The sequence below is a fragment of the Moschus berezovskii genome, chromosome 7, assembly GCF_049115385.1.
Source record: "Moschus berezovskii isolate FMDL1 chromosome 7, NW_MosBer_1.0, whole genome shotgun sequence".
Lineage (NCBI taxonomy): Eukaryota > Metazoa > Chordata > Mammalia > Artiodactyla > Moschidae > Moschus > Moschus berezovskii.
This window is the reverse complement of record NC_142466.1, coordinates 5307199-5330461: the sequence shown is the minus strand read 5'-3', so window position 1 is coordinate 5330461 and position 23263 is coordinate 5307199. Positions and strand designations below refer to the sequence as shown.

At 41.0% G+C, this 23263-nt stretch overlaps 1 protein-coding gene across 1 annotated transcript in view; it reads right to left on the bottom strand.

The window, feature by feature from the left end:
- Positions 1 to 23263, bottom strand: part of SLC71A2 (solute carrier family 71 member 2) — a 142223-nt gene that overhangs the window by 73096 nt on the left and 45864 nt on the right. Inside the window, 1 exon segment of the mRNA XM_055427984.2 lies at positions 19030 to 19125. Coding sequence (XP_055283959.2) covers positions 19030 to 19125 — 96 coding nt within the window.

The following is a 23263-nucleotide window of genomic DNA, read 5'->3' as shown; positions in this document are numbered from 1 at the left end:
TGGACATGAGTTTGGGTAAACTGTGAGTTAGTGATGGACAGGGAGGCCTGGTGTGCTGCGGTTAATGGGGTCGCAAAGAGTCGGACATGACTGAGTGACTGAACTGAACTGAACTGAAGGCAATCACATTCAAAATTCCCATCAAGTATTTTGTGAATACTGAAAAGTGGATTACACAATTTACATGAATACAGAAAAGGCCTATAATAGCCAAGCAATCTTTTTTAAAAAATAAATTCTTTATTATTATTTTTTTACATATACATTTATCTATTCTCTCCCAGTTTCCCCTCCATTCCCAGCTATAGCCAAGGCAGTCCTGAGGAAGAAGAACCAAGTTACAGAAGTTATATAAGATATCAAAAAAAATGCTAAAAAAAATCAATATAGCATAGTACTGACACAAGATATATATAAAAATAGAAATATAAAACCCAGAAAATAAATCCATGTGACTATAACTGTCTGATTTATGATAAAGGCGATCAGCTTTCTTCACCGTCCTACTCTCACATCCATACATGACCACGGGAAAAACCATAGCCTTGACTAGACGGACCTTGGGTGGCAAAGTATTGTCTCTGCTTTTAAGGTTGGTCATAACTTTCCTTCCAAGGAGTAAGCGTCTTTTAATTTCATGGCTGCAATCAGCATCTGCAGTGATTTTGGAGCCCCAAAAGATAAAGTCTGACACTGTTTCCACTGTTTTTCCATCTATTTCCCATGAAGTGATGGGACCAGATGCCATGATCTTTGTTTTCTGAATGTTGAGCTTTAAGCCAACCTTTTCACTCTCCTCTTTCACTTTCATCAAGAGGCTTTTGAGTTCCTCTTCACTTTCTGCCATAAGGGTGGTGTCATCTGCATATCTGAGGTTATTGATATTTCTCCCTGCAATCTTGATTCCAGCTTGTGGTTCTTCCAGCCCAGCGTTCCTCATGATGTACTCTGCATATAAGTTAAATAAGCAAGGTGACAATATACAGCCTTGACGTACTCCTTTTCCTATTTGGAACCAGTCTGTTATTCCATGTACAGTTCTGACTGTTGCTTCCTGAACTGTGGTGTTGGAGAAGACTCTTGAGAGTCCCTTGTACCGCAAGGAGATCCAACCAGTCCATTCTAAGGGAGATCGATCCTGGGTGTTCATTGGAAGGACTGATGCTAAGGCTGAAACTGCAATACTTTGGCCACCTCATGCGATGAGTTGACTCACTGGAAAAGACTCTGATGCTGGGAAAGATTGGGGGCGGGAGGAGAAGGGGACGACCGAGAATGAGATGGCTGGATGGCATCACGGACTCTGTGGACATGAGTTTGAGTGAACTCTGGGAGTTGGTGATGGACAGGGAGGCCTGGCGTGCTGTGATTCATGCGGTCGCGGAGAGTCGGACACAACTGAGAGACTGAACTGAACTGAACTGACACATGGAGTGGGCAAAGAATCTTTTTTTTAATAAAAGATGCTGGTTCAACTATATATTAATATGAACCAAAATGAATTGACCCTTATAAAATAAGATTTTTCTAGAAATAATCGTGAAACTGGTTCATGGAAAAATCACGGACTGTGAATTGGTATGAAAGATCTGTGTGTGAAAAATAAATAAATCTTGGGGGAAGAAGAAAGTTTCTTTTTTAAAATTTTTATTGGAGTATAGTTCCTTTACAATCTTGTGTTAGTGTCTACTATACAAAAAAGTCAATTAGCTATACATGTGCCCCCTCTTTTTTGGATTTCCTTTCCATTTAGGTCACCACAGAGCACTGAGTAGAGTTCCTTGTGCTATACAGTAGGTTCTCATTAGTGGAAGAAAGTTTCCTAAACAAGATTTTAAAAAAACAACTAAACATGAGAAGAAAAAAAAAATCAGTAAATTGAACTGTGTAAAGATTATGAACATCTGTTCATCCGAAGACACTATTAAGAGAATGAAAAGGTAATTCAAGGAGGGAAAAAAGACATTATCAATAAATATGTGAGTGTTCAAAATTAAACATTTTGCTGTTACTGTTGTTCAGTCCCTAAGTCGTCTCTGAGTCTGCAGCCCCATGGACTGCAGCACACCAGGCTTCTCTGTCCTCCACTATATCATGCTGCTGCTAAGTCTCTTCAGTCGTGTCCGACTCTGTGTGTCCCCATAGACAGCAGCCCACCAGGCCCCTCTTTCCCTGGGATTTTTCAGGCAAGAATACTGGAGTGGGTTGCATTTCCTTCTCCATGACATCATGGAGGTTGCTCAAACTGATGTCCATGAGTTGCTGATGCTATCAACTGTCTCATCCTCTGAATGTCTGAGGTTGATATTCCCCCTAGCAATCTTGATTAAAGCTTGTGTTCCATCTACTCTGGCATTTCCCATGATGCACTCTGTGTGCATATAAGGTAAATAAGCTGGGAGACATTATACAGCCTTGTTCATCTCCCATTTTGAACCAGTCAGTTGTTCTATGTCTGATTCTATCTGTTGCTTCTTGACCCACATTTAGGTTTCTCAGGAGAGAGGCAAAGTGGTCTGGTACTCCCATCTCTTTAAGAATTTTCCATAGTTCTTGTGATCCACACAAAGAGTTTAGTGTAGTCAATGAAGCAGAAATATATGTTTTTCTGGAACTCCCTTGCTTTCTCCAGGAACCAGTGAATGTTGGCAATTTGATCTCTGGTTCCTCTGCGTTTTTCTAAATCTAGCTTGTAGATCTGGAAGTTCTCAGTTGATATTGCTGAAGCCTAGCTTGAAGGATTTTGAGCATAACCCTGCTAGCATGTGAAATGAGCTCAATTGTATGGTAGTTTGAACATTCTTTGGCATTGCCCTTTTGGGGGACTGGAATGAAAACTGACCATTTCCAGTCTTGAGGTCACTGCTGAGTTTTCCACATTTGCTGACATACTAAGTGAAGCATTTTAACAGCATCATCTTTCAAGATTATAAATAGCTCAGGTGGAATTCTGTCACAACCACTAGCTTTGCAGTAATGCTTCCTAAGGCCCATTTGATTTCAGACTCCAGGATGTCCAGCTCTAGGTGAGTGACCACACCATCATGGTTATAAAGGTCACTAAGACCTTTTTGGTACAGTTCTTGTGTGCACTCTTGCGACCTCTTCTTAATCCCTTCTCTTTGTTAAGTCCTTACCATTTTTGTACTTTATTGAGCTCATCCTTGCATGAAATATTCGTTTGATATCTCCAATTTTCTTGAAGAGATCTTTAGTCTTTCCCATTCTATTATTTTCCTCTATTTCTTTGCACTGTTTGTTCACTTAAGAAGGCCTTCTTTTCTCTTGTTGCTAATTCTCTAGAACTCTGCATTCAGCTAGATGTTATCCTCCCTTTCTTTCTTGTTTTTTGCTTCTCTTCTTTCTTCAGGTATCTGTAAGCCTCCTCAGACAACAATTTTGCCTTTGGGTATTTCTTTTTCTTTGGGATAGTTTTGGTCATGGCCTCCTATACAATGTTATAAATCTCCGTCTATAGTCCTTCAGGCACTCTGTTATCAGATCTAATCCCTTGAATCTATTCACCTCTTTTGTATAATCATAAGGGATGTGATTTAGGTCATACTTAAATGGCAAGAGTAAACATCTAAAATGGACTAGAATGGGTGAATTTAATTCAGATGATCATTATAGCTACTACTATGGGCCAAGAATTCCTTAGAAGAAAAAGAGTAGCCCTCATAGTCAACAAAAGTGTCCAAAATGCAGTTCCTGGGTGGAATATCAAAAACGACAGAATGATCTCTGTTCGATTCCAAGGCAAACCATTCAATATCATAGTAATCTAATCTATGCCCCAACCACTAATGCTGAAGAAGTTGAAGTTGAGTGGTTCTATGATGATCTACAAGACCTTCTACAACTAACACCAAAAAAAGATGTCCTTTTCATCACAGGGGACTGGAATGCAAAAGTCGGAAGTCAAGAGGTACCTGGATAAACAGGCAAGTTTGGCCCTGGAGTACAAAATGAAGTAGGGCAAAGGCTAACAAGAGTTTTGCCAAGAGAATGCACTAGTCATAGCAAATACCCTCCTCCAACAACACAAGAGATGACTATATACATGGACATCACCAGATGGTCAATACCAAAATCAGACTGATTATATTCTTTGTAGCTGAAGATGGAGAAGCTCTATACAATCAGCAAAAACAAGACCAGGAGCTGACTGTGGTCAGCTGTGATCATGAACTCCTAATTGCCAAATTCAGACTTAAATTGAAGAAAGCAGGGAAAACCACTAGACCATTCAGGTATGATGTAAACCAAATCCCTTATGATTACAGTGGAAGTGAGAAACAGATTTAAGGGACCAGATCTGATAGACAGAGTGCCTGAAGAACTATGGACGGAGGTTTGTGACATTATACAGGAGGCAGTGATCAAGACTATCCCCAAGAAAAAGAAATGCCTTACAAAAAGCTGAGAAAAGAAGAGAAGCTAAAGGTAAAGCAGAAAAGGAAAGATATACTCATCTGTATGGAGAGTTAAAAAAACAGCAAAGAGAGATAAGAAAGCCTTCCCAAGTGATCAATGCAAAGAAATGGAGAAAAACAATAGAATGAGAAAGACTAGAGATCTCGTCAAGAAAATCAGAGATACCAAGGGAACACTTCAAGCAAGAATGGGCACAATAAAGGACAGAAACAGCAAGGACTGAACAAAGTTACGGTTTTTCTAGTAGTCATGTGTGGATGTGAGAATTGAACCATAAAGAAAGCTGAGCACCAAAGAATTGATGCTTTTGAACTGTGGTGTTGAAGAAGACTCTTGAGAGTCCCTTGAACTGCAAGGAGATCAAACCAGTCAATCCTAAAGGAAATCAGTACTGAATATTCATTGCCACGACTGATGCTGAAGTTAAAACTCCAATACTTTGGCCTCCTGATGCAAAGCACTGACTCAATGGAAAAGGGAACGACAGAGGATGAGATGGTTGGATGGCATCACCGACTCAATGGACATAATGAGCAAGCTCTGGGAGTTGGTGATGGACAGAGAAGCCTGGCTGCTGCAGTCCATGGGTTACAAAGAGTCAGACATGACTGAGCAACTGAACTGAACAGCCTAGTGGTTTTCCCTACTTTTTTCAATTTAAGCCTGAATTATGCAATAAAGAGCTCATGATCTGAGCCACAGTCAACTCCGAGTTTTGTTGTTGCTGACTGTACAGAACTTCTCCAATTTTGGCTGCAAAGAACATAATCAACCTGAGTTCGGTGTTGACCATCTGGTGATGTCCATGCGCAGAGCTGTCTCCTGGGTTGTTGGAAAGGGCGTTTGCTATGACCAGTATGTCATCTTGGCAAAAGTCTGTTAGCCTCTGTCCTGCTCCATTTGGTACTCCAACACCAAACTTGCCAGTTACTCCAGGTGTCTCTGGACTTCCTACTTTTGCATTCCAATTTCCTATAATGAAAAGGACATCTTTTTCTGGTGTTAGTTCTAGAAGATCTTGTAGGTCTTCATAGAAGTGGTCAACTTCCGCTTCTTTCACATCATTGGTTGGGACACACACTTGGATTACTGTGATGTTGAGTAAGGCTTGCCTTGGAGACAAACTGAGATTATTCTGTTGTTTTTGAGACTGCATTTCCGACTCTTCTGAATATGAGAGCTACTCCATTTCTTCTAGTGGATTCTTGCCTATAGTAGTAGATATGACTACTACTATGTAGATGACGATTTGGTCATCCAAATTAAATTCGTTCATTCCTGTTCACATTCATTCAGTGAGTCCTAAGATGACAATGTTCAATCTTGCCATCTCCTGGTTAACCACATCCAATTTATCTTAACTCATGGATCTAACATTCCAGATCCCTATGCAATACTTATTGTATTTACTGGACTTTACTTTCAGCACCAGACACATTCAAAGCTGAATGTCATTCCCGCTTCTGCCCAGCCGCTTCATTCTTACTGCAGTTATCAGTACTTGCCCTCCACTCTTCTGCAGTAGTATATTGGACACCTTCCAATTTGGGTGGCTCATCTTCTGAGTCATATCTTTTTGCCTTTTTATACTGTCCCTGGGGTTCTCCAGGCAAGAATACTGTAGTGGGTTGCAATTTTCTGCTCCAGTGGACCATGTCCTGTCAGAACTCTTCACTATGTCCTGTCCATCTTGAGTAGACATGCAGTGCATGGTTCATAAATTCATGGACTTACACAAGCCCCTTTGACACAGCAAGGCTGTGATCCATGAAGGGAAAACAAACACACATACATATAAACAAAAAACAGAACTTATATCCAGAATATATAAAGAAATCTTACACACAATAAGAAAAGAATAGACAACACAGTTATTTAAAACAGATGAAATACTTGAGCTGACATTTCACAAAGATAGTCACAAGACAAATATATATAAAGGACATTAACGTCATTGATCATTAGGAAGATGGAAAATAAGGCCACACTGTACACGTTAGAGTCATTAACAATGAAATACCAATTGTGGGTGAAGATGTAGAACCTGGTTTACTGGAGGGTAAATTGACTCAACCACTCTGGAAACTTTTGGCAGTATATAGCAAACTGAACAAAACTCTGCAGTTTATTCCGAGGTAGAAAGAAGAAAAAAATGTATATACATTAACCAACAGACATATTTATGAAACACCATAAAACCAGTGTGTGTAATAGGCAAACACAGGGAACCCAAATGTACATCAACAAAAGAATGGATTTCTGTGGTTTGCCAAAAGGAATCACAGGACTCAGAAACTGTTACACTCACAGTTACAATTTAACAAAAGGATATAGCTCAGAACTGCAAAATCATTGTTGTTGCCTGAAGTTGAATAGCTTAATAAGTAAGTGCTTCTCAGTTTGTTGTGTGCCTCTGGTTGAATTCCAGAGTACTGAAATGGTTGTTCGTGATTGTTTTGTCCAGTTTTATTAGGACACAATTTGTTGACCTTCTGTTCTGTCATACCAAAGTGAAAACTCTGATGGTAAAATTCTGAAGAAAGTGAATATTCTGGGGGTGCAGGTGGGATGAACTTCACCTCCAAGTCCCTTGACATCTGTGACAAATTCAAGAATGACAAGAGTCCTGAATGGAAAAGATAGAAAGGGCAGCAAAAATATTTGAAAAAATAATGGCCAAAACTTCCCAAGTTTGATTTAAAAAATACACACACACACACACACACACACACACGGAAGTGGGTTGCCAGTTCCTTCTCCAGGGGATCTTTCCTATCCAGGGAATGAACCCATATCTCTTACATCCACCTGCACTGCAGGTAGGTTCTTTACCACTAGCATCACCTCAGTTCAGTTCAGTCACTCAGTCATGTCTGACTCTTTGTAACTCCATGGAATGTAGCACACCAGGCTTGTCCATCATCAGCTCCTGGAGCTTATTCAAACTCATGTCCATCAAGTTGGTGATGACATCCAACCATCTCATCCTCTGACATCCCCTTCTCCTCCTGCCTTCAATCTATCCCAGCATCAGGGTCTTTCCCAGTGAGTCAGTTCCTCACATCAGGTGGCCAAAGTATTGAAGCTTCAGCTTCAGCATCAGTCCTTCCAGTGAATACTCAGGACTGACTTCCTGCAGGTTTGATCTCCTTGCAGTCCAAGGGACTCTCAAGAGTTTTACCACAGTTCAAAAGCATCAGTGGATTGCTGCATCAAAATTGCTGAATCATTGGTTTCAAAAGTGCCATCTGGGAAGCCATATAAATATATATATATATATATAAACATAAATATATAAATCTACAGACCTCAGAAGCTAAATAAGCCCAAGTAAATAACCCAAAAAGAGAACTCCCTGGCAGTTGAGTGCTTAGGACTCTGCAGTTTCATTACCATAGCCCAGGTTCAACCCCTCATCAGGGAACTATCCTCCAAGCTGCAAGACAAGGCTAAAAAACAAAGAAACAAACAAAACACAGGTCCATACCTAGACACACTACAGCACAAACTGATGAAGACAAAGAGAAAGTCTCTAAAGCAGCACGAGAAATAAAATGAATTACTACTTATAGTAGGGACCAACAAACTTATTGTGTAAAGGAACATAAATATAAGATAAATATTTTAGGTAAGATGGTCTGTGTTACAACTACTCAACTCTGCCACTGTAGAACAAAAGCTTTCACGTTCAGTGGGCACTGCTGTGGTTCAAGAAAATTTTACATCTGAATTTCATACAGTTTTCATGTGTGACCAAAAGCATATTTTTTAGAAGTGCAAAAAAAAAAAATTTAGTACACAGACCACATAAAAACAGGTAGTGGGCCAGATTAAGCCTATGGACCATAGTTTACAGACCCTCTGACATCAAGTGAACTAGAATACTTACTAACAACTCTCTTCCCATCAGATGTAATGGATGCCAGAAAGCAATACAATGATATAGAAAAAGTGCTGAAAAATTATTAAAAAATCTAGAATGCACACTAAATATTGTATATACCAAATTCTAAGACAAACAGACCCACCAACAGTTACCCTGCATTGATATTTTCATGTTAACTCTTCTTAAAATTATATTAACTTGGTAAGTTGGAAATCAGCATTTTTTAAAGCATTCACAAGTTTATAGATATAAAAGCATGCTACAGATTACAATATACAACACAAAATAATAAGACAGAAATAAATGCCAAAGGTCATTGCATCTGATTAGCTAAGACATAACTGTCAGCTGTGCAAAAGAAGGTAAAGATTTAATATAATGTCATCATATTAATATATTGGATTCCGCTGTTGGCTCTGTGGTAAAGAATCCACCTGCCAATGCAGGAGACACAGGAGATGCAGGTTCGATCCCTGGGTCAGAAAGATCCCCTCGAATAGGAAATGGCAACCTATTCCAGTATTCTTGCTTGGAAAATTCTGTTAGGGGAAGCACACTGACTGAAACCACCCACCCTGGCCAGGCACCATAGTAACCATTTGCATGAGTTGTTTTAAGACAGGAGGTCCTAGTAAGGAACTCGGAACTAAGTAGCCACCACCAACCACCGGAGGAGTTCAGGAAAGGTCAAAAGGTGACACCACATATTAAACCACCTCCCAGAATTCTTCTCGCTGGCATCCATCTTGGCTGAGCAATGTGTGCACCACCAGGAAGGACTCTTGAGTCAGAATGATTGGCCAAAGACAACCCGGTAACTATTCCCATCACCATAAAACCCAAGACTGCGAGCCATGAGGCAGAGCAGTCCTCCTGGGTTCCCTCAGCTAACTGCTCTCTGCCCAGGCACCCCTTCCCAATAAAAATCTTTCTCTGTCAGCATATGTATCTCCTCGGACAATTCATTTCCAAGTGTTAGACAAGAGACCATTTCTGGGCCCTGGAAGGGGTCCCCCTTCCTGCAACAATTCCACGGACAGAGAAGCCTAGTGGGCTACAGTCCAAGGGGTTGCAAAGCGTCGGAGACGATGCAGGGACTGAGCACACAAATATACATCATGTATTACAGGTACTTTTAGTGAATGGTACTTATTTTAATAATTATATGACACACAAAAGGGTAGTGTGAGGGTAATAGGTAGGAAGGCTAGGGGAACCCAAGTGGAGGAAATAAGAGTGCAAGTGGAGGATTTTTTTTGTTTTGTTTTTTCCTTCTCTATACAAAATAAAAAGTTTTCTTTTAACTATGCATTTGCTTGGAAATCTGCCTTCCTTTGATTCACGTCAATTGTTTTATGGCCGGGGATGTTCACTTTGTGCAAATGCTATCTCAAAATGCATGTTGTGGGACAGGGGCCTGATACAACTCTCTCTTTTGAGGTGATTCTTTAACAGATACATAACTCTTTGCTAAAAACTAGCACACTTTCTGCCCTCTTCTGATGCCTATGTCAGAAGCTTCCTCTATCCCTTTATACTTTAATAAAACTTTATTACACAAAAGCTTCGAGTGATCAAGCCTCACCCTGGATGGAGATCCTCTCCTCTGAAGGTCACAATTTGCAGCATAGCTCACGGCTTGCAGCTGCAACCTTTCAGTAGGTTCTGGGTACTATGATCAAAAACACCATTAGGAACTTGTCAAAATCATAAAAAATGAGCCTGGAACACCTTATGAATCCAGAAAGCAAACAATGTCAATTTGCTTATACTCATAACTTTACTTCTTTTCCAAGTGCAGAGCAAATCATGCCTCAAAGTGCCTGTGTACTCTGCCAAAAACACCTGACAAACAGCTCGATCCATCCATCCACCTACTTCACAAGAAAAAAAACTGGTTATGCAAAGGAAGCAGAAGGGCTGGACTGTAGAGCTGATAAGACAGGCTACATGTCTGTCATATGAACATACATGTTGAGAGTAAGTAACAAGGTATAGGAAAACTGAATGTGGTAGCGAAGTGTTTGAAGAGCATTCTTTGGATTAGCAGATCAACATACAGAGAGAACATGGGGTGGTAGGAAGAAATATTGACTCCTTGAATTTTTAGCAGGATTCCTGAAACGTGAGCTCACAAAAGAAAACCTGCAAATTGCAAAAAATAAAATTATTCACTCATAAGAACTAATGTTAACCATATCTTTATTGAAATACATCCTCTATTTAAATATACTTTAAGACTTCTAAAGAAATTTAATCAGATTACTTTATTTACATTAAAATGAAATCAGGCACTCTAAAAGGATACACATTTTGACAAGACGGTAGAAGATCAAACAGGAATGTAAAATAAGAGAGAAGTCATTTTTATGTATGAGCTAATAGTACTACTGGAAGGTTAAGTCATTGTGTAAGGTCAACTTTGTGGTTTTGCTTCAGTATATCAGGGGTTGAGACCTTTCTGATGGTGCCTAATTAACAAACTACAGCTGTAATCTAGGACATGGCCACATGAGAGAGGCAACAAATCAGACAGAGAAAATAATAAGTAAATTCTTGGGAATACCCTGGTGATCCAGTGGTTCACGATCTGCCTTCCAGTGCAGGCGATGCAGATTCAATCCCTGTCAGGGAACTGAAATCGCACATGCCAGGGGACAACTAAGCCCATGCACGCACATGGCACAGAGTCCATGAGCTCTGCAACCACCACGCCACAAACAGAGATAAGGCCACACACCACAATGACGAGCCTGTGTCACAACTAACACCAGACATAGCCAAAACAAAACAAACTTTTTTAAAAAGACGTAAACTGTTCTACACTACTTAAAACAGTAAGGAAGCAAGAGTCAGAACTGGACATGGAACAAGAGACTGGTTCCAAATAGGAAAAGGAGTACGTCAAGGTTGTATATTGTCACCCTGCTTATTTAACTTATATAAAGAGAACATCATGAGAAACGCTGGGCTGGAAGAAGCACAAGCTGGAATCAGGATCGCTGGGAGAAATATCAATAACCTCAGATATGCAGATGACACCACCCTTATGGCAGAAAGTGAAGAGGAACTCAAAAGCCTCTTGATGAAAGTGAAAGAGGAGAGTGAAAAGGTTGGCTTGAAGCTCAACATTCAGAAAATGAAGATCATGGCATCTGGTCCCATCACTTCATGGGAAATAGATGGGGAAACAGTGGAAACAGTGTCAGACTTAAAAAGTCTGGGCTCCAAAATCACTGAGGATGCTGATTGCAGCCATGAAATTAAAAGACGCTTACTCCTTAGAAGGAAAGTTATGACCAACCTAGATAGCATATTAAAAAGCAGAGACATTACTTTACCAACCAAGGTCCGTCTAGTCAAGGCTATGGTTTTTCCCGTGGTCATGTATGGATGTGAGAGTTGGACTGGGAAGAAAGCTGATCACCGAAGAACTTATGCTTTTGAACTGTGGTGTTGGAGAAGACTCTTGAGAGTCCCTTGGACTGCAAGGAGATCCAACCAGTCCATTCTAAAAGAGATCAATCCTGGGTGTTCACTGGAAGGACTGATGCTAAAGCTGAAACTCCAATACTTTGGCCACCTCATGCGAAGAGTTGACTCACTGGAAAAGACTCTGATGCTGGGAGGGATTGGGGGCAGGAGGAGAAGGAGACGACAGAGGATGAGATGGCTGGATGGCATCACCGACTCGATGGAAATGAGTTTGGGTGAACTCTGGGAGTTGGTGATGGACAGGGAGGCCTGGCGTCCTGTGATTCATGGGGTCGCACAGAGTCGGACACGACTGAGCGACTGAACTGAATGACTGAACTAATGAATGCCAGGATGCAGTCAGACTGTACAAAATATGATTATGTATATACTGCTTTGTATCTCCAAACTCTGATCTCAGGACTTTTTCTTGCCCTGGAAACAGAACAGAGTGCTTGCTATCTACTAGCTACAGCAGAAGTTGGGGCAGGGGGAAGGAATACACATGAACCATCATTCTGAAATTATACCAAGGTGGATGACAGAATCAAGATTCCAGGAACTGGGAACGGGATATTAGTAAACATCATCATAAAGGAAGTGAATAACAAACTCCAGCTGTCACGAAACAAGACCTATATTTGCCCCTTCCTTTTTGAACAACCTAATATTATCACTTCTCTGTCCAACCAGAAAAAGCAGAAAGTGCAGGGTGTATGCCAGAGTAAAACTCTCTTTTCAAAAAAAGGAGTAAACCAGTCCTCCCACATCAAAAAAAAAAAAGAAAGTTACCAAACTATGGTGTAAAGTCTGGAGGAGACAGGAAAGTAAAAGACATTTAGCTTAATTTAGCAATACCAAAAGCTTAGAAAAAGCATGAGAACATGGGCTTCCTTTGTGGCTCAGCTGGTAAAGAATCGGCCTGCAATGTGGGAAACCTCGGTTCAATCCCTGGGTTGGGAAAATCCCCTGGAGAAGGGAAAGGCTACCCACTCCAGTATTCTGGCCTGGAGAATTACATGGACTGTATAGCCCATGGGGTTGCAAAGAGTTGGACACGACTGAGTGACTTCCACTTTCACTAACTGAGCAATACTTCGTCTATGACACTGTAGAGTGACACTAGCAAATCTGTACGCCTCACATAACTAATCATTTTAACTAAACCTTTGCAAGCAGTAAAACTTCTCTGAATCTGCAAAGAGGCAGTAGAACAGCATTTTAGCTGCCTTTTAAGACTGCATTCCAGGGTCTAACAGGGACACAGAAACTCTAAGAAAATTATCTGTTTTGGGCAGTAAGAAAGAAGATATACTCAGCCCCTGGGGCACATTAGCTGTTCAGTTCAGTTGCTCAAAGTCCGACTCTTTGCAACACCATGAATCGCAGTATGCCAGGCCTCCCTGTCCATCACCAACTCCCAGAGTTGACCCAAATTCAAGTCCATCAAGTCGGTGATGCTATCCAGCCATCTCATCCTCTGTCGTCCCCTTCTCCTCCTGCCCCCAAACCCTCCCAGCATCAGGGTCTTTTCCAATGAGTCAGTTCCTCGCATGAGGTGGCCAAAATATTGGAGTTTCAGCTTCAATATCAGTCCTTCCAACAAACACCCAGAACTGATCTCCTTTAGGAGGGACTGGTTGGATCTCCTTGCAGTCCAAGGGACTCTCAAGAGTCTTCTCCAACACCACAGTTCAAAAGCATCAATTCTTCCGCACTCAGCTTTTCTCACAGTCCAACTCTCACATCCATACATGACTACTGGAAAAACCATAGCCTTGACTAGACGGACCTTGGGTGGCAAAGTAATGTCTCTGCTTTTCAATATGCTATCTAGGTTGGTCATAACTTTCCTTCCAAGGATTAAACATCTTTTAAGTTCATGGCTGCAATCAGCATCCACAGTGATTTTGGAGCCCCCAAAAATGAAGTCTGACACTGTTTCCCCATCTATTTCCCATGAAGTGATGGGACCAGATGCCATGATCTTAGTTTTCTGAATGCTGAACTTCAAGCCAACTTTTCCATTCTCCTCTTTCACTTTCATCAAGAGGCTTTTTAGTTCCTCTTCACTTTCTGCCATGAGGGTGGTGATTAGCTAATCAATTAAATTTAAAAGGGATCTGATAATCTGGCAGCTGCTGCACAGTGGCGCAGGGGCAGCTGAGAGGAGCTACCCCATGCGCAAGCTCAGGGGCGGCGACCAAGAGGAGCTACCCCACGTCCAAGAAAAGGAGCAGCCGCTGCACTTCACTGGAGCAGCCAAGAAGAGATACCCCACATCCAAGGTAAGAGAAAACCAAGTAAGACAGTAGGAGCTGAGAGAGAGCATCAGAGGGCAGACAGATTGAAACCACAATCACAGACAATTAGGCAATCTGATCACATGGAACACAGCTTGTCTAACTCAATGAAACTAAGCCATGCCGTGTGGGGCCACCGAAGACAGACGGGTCATGGTGGAGAGGTCCGACAGAATGTGGTCCACTGGAGAAAGGAATGGCAAACCACTTCAGTATTCTTGCCTTGAGAACCCAATGAACAGTACGAAAAGGCAAAAAGTTAGGACACTGAAAGATGAACTCCCCAGGTCGGTAGGTGCCCAGTATGCTACAGGAGATCAGTGGAGAAATAACTTCAGAAAGAATGAAGGGATGGAGCCAAAGCAAAAACAACACCCAGTTGTGGATGTGACTGGTGATAGAAGCAAGATTCTTGCTTCTAAGTAAGGTCTATGCTTCTATAGCAATACTGCATAGGAACCTGGAATGTTAGGTCCATGAATGAAGGCAACTGGAAATGGTCAAACAGGAGATGGCAAGAGTTAACATCAACATTCTAGGAATCAGCGAACTAAGATGGACTGGAATGGGTGAATTAAACTCAGATGACCATTATATCTACTACTGTGGGCAAGAATCCCTTAGAAGAAATGGAGTAGCCATCACAGTCAATGGAAGAGTCCAAAATGCAGTACTTGGATGCAATCTCAAAAACGACAGAATGATCTCTGATTCCAAGGTAAACCATTCACTATTACAGTAATCCAAGTCTATGCCCCAACCAGTAATGCTGAAGAAGCTGAAGTTGAACAGTTCTATAAAGACGTACAAGACCATCTAGAACTAACACCAAAAAAAGATGTCCTTTATATTATAGGGGACTGGAATGTAAAAGTAGCAAGTCAAGAAATACCTGGAGCAACAGGCAACTTTGGCCTTGGAGTACAGAATAAAGAAGGGCAAGGGCTAATAGAGTTTTGCCAAGAGAACACACTGGTCATAGCAAACACCCTCTTCCAACAACACAAGAGAAGACTCTACACATGGACATCACCAGATGGTCAACACTGAAATCAGACTGCGTATATTCTTTGCAGCCAAAGATGGAAAAGCTCTATATGGTCAGCAAAAACAAGACCAGGAGCTAACTATGGCTCAGATCATGAACTCCTAATTGCCAAATTCAGACTTAAATTGAAGAAAGTGTGGAAAACCACTAAACCATTCAGGTATGACCTAAATCAAATCCTTTATCATTATACAGTGGAAGTGAGAAATAGATATAAGGGACTAGATCTGATAGACAGAGTGCCTGATGAACTATGGGCTGAGGTTCCTGACACTGTACAGGAGACAGGGATCAAGACCATTCCCGAGAAAAAGAAATGCAAAAAAGCAAAATGGCTGTCTGAGAAGGCCCTACAAATAGCTGTGAAAAGAAGATAAGTGAAAGCAAAGGAGAAAGGGAAAGATATACCCATCTGAATGCAGAGTTCCAAAAAACAGCAAGGAGAGATAAGAAAGCCTTCCTCAGCAATCAATGCAAAGAAATAGAGGAAAACAAAAGAACAGGAAAGACTAGAGATCTCTTCTAGAAAATTAGAGATTCCAAGGGAACATTTCATGCAAAGATGGGCTCAATAAAGGACAGAAATGGTATGGACCTAACAGAAGCAGAAGATATTAAGAAGAGGTGGCAGGAATACACAGAAGAACTATATAAAAAAGATCTTCACGACCCAAATAATCACAATGGTGTGATCACTCACCTAGAGCCAGACATCCTGGAATGTGAAGTCAAGTGGGCCTTAGGGAGTATGACAACGAACAAAGCTAGTGCAGGTGATAGAATTCCAGTTGAGCTATTTCAAATCTTGAAAGATGATGTTGTGCAAGTGCTGCACGCAATGTCAGCAAATTTGGAAAACTCAGCAGTGGCCACAGGACTGGAAAACGTCAGTCTTCATTCCAATCCCAAACAAAGGCAATGCCAAAGAATGCTCAAACTACTGCATGATTGCACGCATCTCACACGTTCGTAAAGTAATGCTCAAAATTCTCCAAGCCAGGCTTCAGCAATATGTGAACCGTGAACTTCCAGATGTTCCAGCTGGTTTCAGAAAAAGCAGAGGAACCAGAGATCAAATTGCCAACATCTGCTGGATCATGGAAAAAGCAAGAGATTTCCAGAAAAATATCTATTTCTGCTTTATTGACTATGCCAAAGACTTTGACTGTGTGGATCACAATAAACTGTGGAACATTCTGAAAGAGATGGGAATACCAGACCACCTGACCTGCCTCTTGAGGAACCTGTATGAAGGTCAGGAAGCAACAGTTAGAACTGGACATGGAACAACAGACTGGTTCCAAATAGGAAAAGGAGTATGTCAAGGTTGTATACTGTCACCCTGCTTATTTAACTTATATGCTGAGTACATCATGAGGAACGCTGGGCTGGAAGAAGCACGAACTGGAATCAAGATTGCTAGGAGAAATACCAATAACCTCAGATAAGCAGATGACACCACCCTTATGGCAGAAAGTGAAGAAGAACTAAAGAGCCTCTTGATGAAAATGAAAGAGGAGAGTGCAAAAGTTGGCTTAACACTCAACATTCAGTAAACTAAGAACATGGCATCTGGTCCCATCACTTCTTGGCAAATAGATGGGAAAACAATGGAAACAGTAGCTGACTTTATTTTGGGAGGCTCCAAAATCACTGCAGATGCTGATTGCAGCCATGAAATTAAAAGATGCTTACTCCTTGGAAGGAAAGTTATGACCAAGCTAGACAGCATATTAAAAAGCAGAGACATTACTTTGCCAACCAAGGTCCGTCTAGTCAAGGCTATGGTTTTTCCAGTGGTCATGTATGGATGTGAGAGTTGGACTGTGAGGAATGCTGAGCGCCGAAGAATTGATGCTTTTAAACTGTGGTGTTGGAGAAGACTCTTGAGAGTTCTTGGACTGCAAGGAGACCTAACCAGTCCATCCTAAAGGAATTCAGTCCTGGGTGTTCACTGGGAGGACTGATGTTGAAGCTGAAACTCCAATATTCTGGCCACCTGATGGGAATAGATGACTCATTTACAAGACCCTAATGTTGGGAAAGAGTGAAGGCAGGAGGAGATGGGGAAGACAGAGGATGAGATGGTTAGATGGCATCACGGACTCAATGGACATGAGTCTGGGTAAACTCCTGGAGTTGGTGATATACAGAGAGGCCTGGTGTGTTGTGTTTCATGGGGTCACAACGAGTTGGATACTACTGGGAGACTGAACTGACTGACTGACTGATATTCTGGTATAGGGTCAAAATGCTCCAAGGATTTTAACTGTCTGGAAGGTGGTTTTAGAATTTCTCCCAGGATATCAAAACAGTAAAGTATTCCTCATTTAAATTTGAATTTTTACCAAATAAAGAATGGTTACAGAATAACTTCTACATTGAGAAACCCGCTGAACAACTACAAGTATAGACAACTGGTTGCATCAGAAAAGCACTATTTTGGAACTCTGAACTTTGTAACCTAATGACATTGGGTGGGGGAAGAAAACATGGGTCAAAAGTCAAATTATAACAGTCTGTTAAAATGAATAGACTGATGTGTCTATATTTATATTAAAAATATGTCTTAGAGAAGCAGTCACTCAAGACACATGTGCCTGTAACATATACGTTTGTTCAAAGAAAATGCACATTTTATACCTGTGTCCCAGGCAGCCCAAGGCACTAGGGACATAGTGAAGAACACGTCAGGCAGGATCTCATTAAACTTGACATGAAGATGGCTTATCCCTCATTAACTAATAACCAATAACCTTGTACAGTAAACGATTAATGAGGAAAAAGGCAACGCAATGAAAAAGAATAAAAGAGGATTAAAAACACAGGCAGTTTAACCTTACTATTTCACCCAAGATTTAATTTCAAATGTGCTGCTGCTAAGTCGCTTCAGTTGTGTCCGACTCTGTGCAACCCCATAGACTGCAGCTCACATGGCTCCCCTGTCCCTGGGATTCTCCAGGCAAGAACACTTGAGTGGGTTGCCATTTCCTTCTCCAATGCATGAAAGTGAAAAGTGAAAGGGAAGTCACTCAATCATGTCTGACTCTTAGCGACTCCATGGACTAGAAGAATGAAAAAATTTAAAAAGTGTATAGGAAAGTAATACGTAAAGGTAATAGTTACCCTCTCAAGTTCTCTGTTTTCTAAACCTAATTTGGGAACAAAGTTTACCTGGATCCAAAGGGATTCTCTGGTAAGGCAAAATGGTGACTGGGAAGAGTTAATCAATAATGATTTTTATAAAACAATTTAAAACAACTGAACTCTTAAGGCCAATTAAAAAATACCTTTATTAAAACTGAGTGTTAAGTAGTTACTAGGCACTTAAAGTCTGCACCCCAATCTTTTCTTCAGCATATCCCTTCTCTCTAACCACATCATGTATCAGACCTCCTAGTTCATGCTAAGGGATTAAATGGTCTCTGCAAAGAAATGGCTATAGGTCAGCTACTAAAAATGGAAACTCTTCATTCTTTCAATCACCACTGTCACTGTTATATAGTACTTACCGATCTCCTACTACTATGTTCTTATCTCAAAGGCTGTTACACCCATACTAAGTAAGTTACAAACTTCAACAAAGCATTGCAATGTTTTCTTCGAGGACTTCTAAAAGATTTTCCCAACTATGCAGACTAGAGTTCATACACAAGCACTCCCAAGATTTTGGTTCAATGGAAGTAGTCTTGCTACCCAAGAATATTTAAAAAGCAGATATTTTGTTGCAGGTGGTTCACAGTCTACAGTGGAAACAACGTAATTAAACAGTCTTAAATTACTGTCAACAGCTACTCTCAAACACATACCTAGATATACAGCTCACATGCTTAAGGATGTCTCTGCTCTCATAAACAAGGACCTGATTCAGCAATACTTACAGTTAACATTGAAGTTGTCAATAGGCCCCATGCAAAGAATTCAAGGAAGATGACAATAGCAGCATGGTATACACTTGGTCTGCCAAAGCCTTGTAGCTGAAAAAAGAGGAAAATTATTATGAAAACCAGTAAACAGTTAAAAGAAACCTATTATCCTAAAATGGTACTTAACACACACAAACTGTATAAACTTAGAACCTACCCATATTATTTAATATGGGTTTAGTTTAGTTCAGTCGCTCAGTCGTGTCCGACTCACCGCGACCCCATGAATCACAGCACGCCAGGCCTCCCTGTCCATCACCAACTCCCGGAGTTCACTCAAACTCATGTCCACAGAGTCGGTGATGCCATCCAGCCATCTCATTCTCTGTCATCCCTTTCTCCTCCCGCTCCCAACCTTTCCCAGCATCAGAGTCTTTTCCAGTGAGTCAACTCGTCGCATGAGGTGGCCAAAGTATTGCAGTTTCAGCTTTAGCATCGTTCCTACCTATTTTTCAGTAGTCGTGTATGGATGCGAGAGTTGGACCATAAAGAAAGCTGAGCACCAAAGAATTGATACTTTTGAACTGTGGTGATGGAGAAGACTCTTGAGAGACCCTTGGACTGCAAGGAGACCAAATCAGTCAATCTTAAAGGAAATCAGTCCTGAATGTTCATTGGATGGACTGATGCTGAAGCTCCATTACTCTGGTTACCTGATGTGAAGAGTTGACTCATTAGAAAAGATCCTGATGCTGGGAAAGACTGAAGGAAGGAGGATAAGGGGACAACAGAAGAAGGAACGGTTCGATGGCATCACTGTCTCAATGGACATGAGTTTGAGCAAGTTCTGGGAGCTGGTGATGGACTGAGAAGACTGGCATGCTGCAGTCCATGGGGTCACCAAGAGTCGGACATGACTGAGCGACTGAACTGAACTGATATTATTTAAGATAGAACTTCATTCTGTGGTATCCCTGATTTCTTCATCTTTCCTTATGGAAGATGTCAAGATTATACACTTTCTACTCGGCCTGTCAATGTAAATCACTGGAACTCTGGTAGAAAATCAACTGGGTCTTCAAGAGACTCAGGTTCCAGGACCTGAATATTCTGTCTGAAGACACTAATTACGGGTTCCTTAGCCATTTGGCCTAAGTCTGAAGTTGCCCTTGTTACATGAAAGAGGCAGACAGGGAGTCAACACTAAAAAGTTTCAGGGGCAGCACTGCTGCTGCTGCTGCTAAGTCGCTTCAGTCGTGTCCAACTCTGTGCGACCCCCTAGACGGCAGCCTACCAGGCTCCCCCGTCCCTGGGATTCTCCAGGCAAGAACACTGGAGTGGGTTGCCATTTCCTTCCCCAATGCATAAAAGTGAAAAATGAAAGTGAAGTCGTTCAGTCGTGTCTGACTCTTAGCGACCCCATGGACTGCAGCCTACCAGGCTCTTCCGTCCATGGGATTCTCCACTTGCTACAACAGTATAAAAAGGCTTTTAAAACCTGTAACATGCAAATCTACAGAAATCTAGTAAATAGTCAGTAATTTACTATCCAAAAGAGATTATTTAACAATTTCATTATCCCAATACTTACACTTCAAAGACACCAATAACCAGCATGCCACTTGTTCCTATTGAAGAATTTATTAGGTTATTAATTTCTGGTATAATCCAAAAGCATAATTAGAACACTATCATTAACACGTAACACTTTTAAAACACACAAATATTAACACCTTTCACCTTGTCATTAAAATCGAAATTTCAAAATGCTTGTTCCAAGGGCTTGCCAAATCTAAGTTTTCACAACTCACAGATGATTTAAAATGATAGGAGCTGGGGGAGGAACAACAAGGATAAGGTCAAACCTGAAAATACACTTCGATACATAAAGGTGTCAAAATCTAGCTTTCTGTTTCTCTCTGGTGCTAAAACTGTGCCTATTCTGCTATTCTGCTAATTTTCTTCAGTTTATGACTTCCAGAGATAAAATCTAAAAGTCCACTGAATTAATGTTCTTTGACTCTGTGATAATGGTTATTACAAGATCAAGTGCTTTATTAGCATGTTGTAATAACTGGAAGTGATACTTACAAAAGACTCTGTAAAATCCCAACCATTCCCATGCTTTTCATACTTCAAACGGTAAAAGCTTATCTGCATGGTTTAATTAGAATCTAACCACGAGTAAATGATCAAATTCAGATTAAGAGACATCTATAAGACAGCCGGCCTGGTCTCCTTAAAAATGTCAATGTCATAAAAGACCAAAGTAAAGGTAGGAGAGTAGTACAGATTAAAGGAGACAAGTCATGACAGTCAAGTGGGGGATCCTGGACTGGATCCTGCATAAAAATGAGACGAGAGGAAAAAATTGGAATATGTAATATATATTAGATAATCATATGGCATTAATGTTACTGTAACTTACGGCTATCAAATGATTTATCAAAAAAGAAGGCACATGTATACTTTCTAAAGCAAATGTCTCTAAATTTAATTTTGTTCATTGTTGAGCCTCGATGAAGGGAATGACTATTCATTTTACTATTCTTCTAAATTTTTTTGTTTTGAAAATTTTCAGGCCAAGAACAATTGTTATTAAAAATCCAAACTTGTAAATTTCTAGATTTTTGCAACAACTAATAATAAGTAGTTTTAAATGCCACTTACATAAGACATTTGCAAAACGGAAAGCATTTTACAAAATTTTAAAAACAAAAAAAGGACCATTTAAGCCCTGAACAATTAAAACAAAAGAAGATCTTTATTATAACAGAACCTTCAAACCAGGTTTTGAAACAGGAGGGTAGAGGGTACAACCTTTAGAAGAATGACATAGCCTAGGATATATAGAACATAAACTGGTTAGACTCAATTAGGTCTCCTGAGAAACCTATGTGTGGGTCAAGAAGCAACAGTTAGAACTGGACATGTAATGACTGGTTCCAAATTGGGGAATGAACATGACAAGACCATATATTGTCACCCTGCGTATTTAACTTACATACACACAGAGTACACCATGTGAACTGCCAGGCTGGATGAATTACAAACTGGAATCAAGACTGCAGGGAGAAATATTAATAACCTCAGATATGCAGATGATACCACTCAAATGGCAGAAGGTGAAGAGGAACTAAAGAGTTTCTTGATGGGGGTGAAGAAGGAGAGTGTAAAAGCTGGCTTGAAACTCAACATTAAAAATACTAAGATTAGGCATCCAGTCCCATCACTTCATGGCAAATAGAAGGGGACAGAGTGGAAGCAGTGACAGATTTTATTTTCTTGGGTCCCAAAGTCACTGCAGATAGTGACTGCAACCATGAAATTAAAAGACACTTGCTCCCTGGAAAGAAAGCTATGACAAACCTAGATAGCATATTAAAGGGCAGAGACGTCACTTTGCCAACAGAGAGATCTGTATAGTCAAAGCTATGTTTTCCCAATAGTCATATAAGGATGTGAGTTGGTCCATAAAGAAGGCTGAGCATCCAAGAATTGATGCTTTCTGGCTGTGATGCGAGAGAAGACTCTTGAGAGTCCCTTGGATGGCAAGGAGATCAAACCAGTCAATCCTAAAGGAAATCAACTGTGAATATTCATTGAAAGGGTTGTGGCTGAAGCTCTAATACTTTGGCCACCTGATGCAAAAAGCTGACTCACTGTTAAAGACCCTGATTCTGGGAAAGAATGAAGGCAAAAGGAGAAGGGGGCAGCAAAGGATGAGATGGTTAGATAGTATAACTGACTCAATGGACATGAATATGAGTCAACTTCAGGAGACAGTGGAGGACAGAGGAGTCTGGCGAGCTATAGTTCATGGGGTCGCAGAGTCGGACATGACTCAAGTCTGTCTGTCACTGAATTCTTTCTGTGACACAACATTAAGAACCCAAGCTTCATTAAGCCCTGAGTCCAGGTGTGGGATCTCAATTAAAAGAGAGGGGGGTTCAAGTCCCATCTGAGTTGTAACTGCACCAATTATAGAGTAGCTTTTCATCCTAGCTCCTTCATCTCTTGCAAGGTAGCCATCAGTTCAGTTCAGTTCAGTTCAGTCGCTCAGTCGTGTCCGACTCTCCGCGACCCCATGAATCACAGCACGCCAGGCCTCCCTGTCCATCACCAACTCCCGGAGTTCACTCAAACTCATGTCCATCGAGTCGGTGATGCCATCCAGCCATCTCATTCTCCGTCGTCCCCTTCTCCTCCCGCCCCCAACCTTTCCCAGCATCAGAGTCTTTTCCAGTGA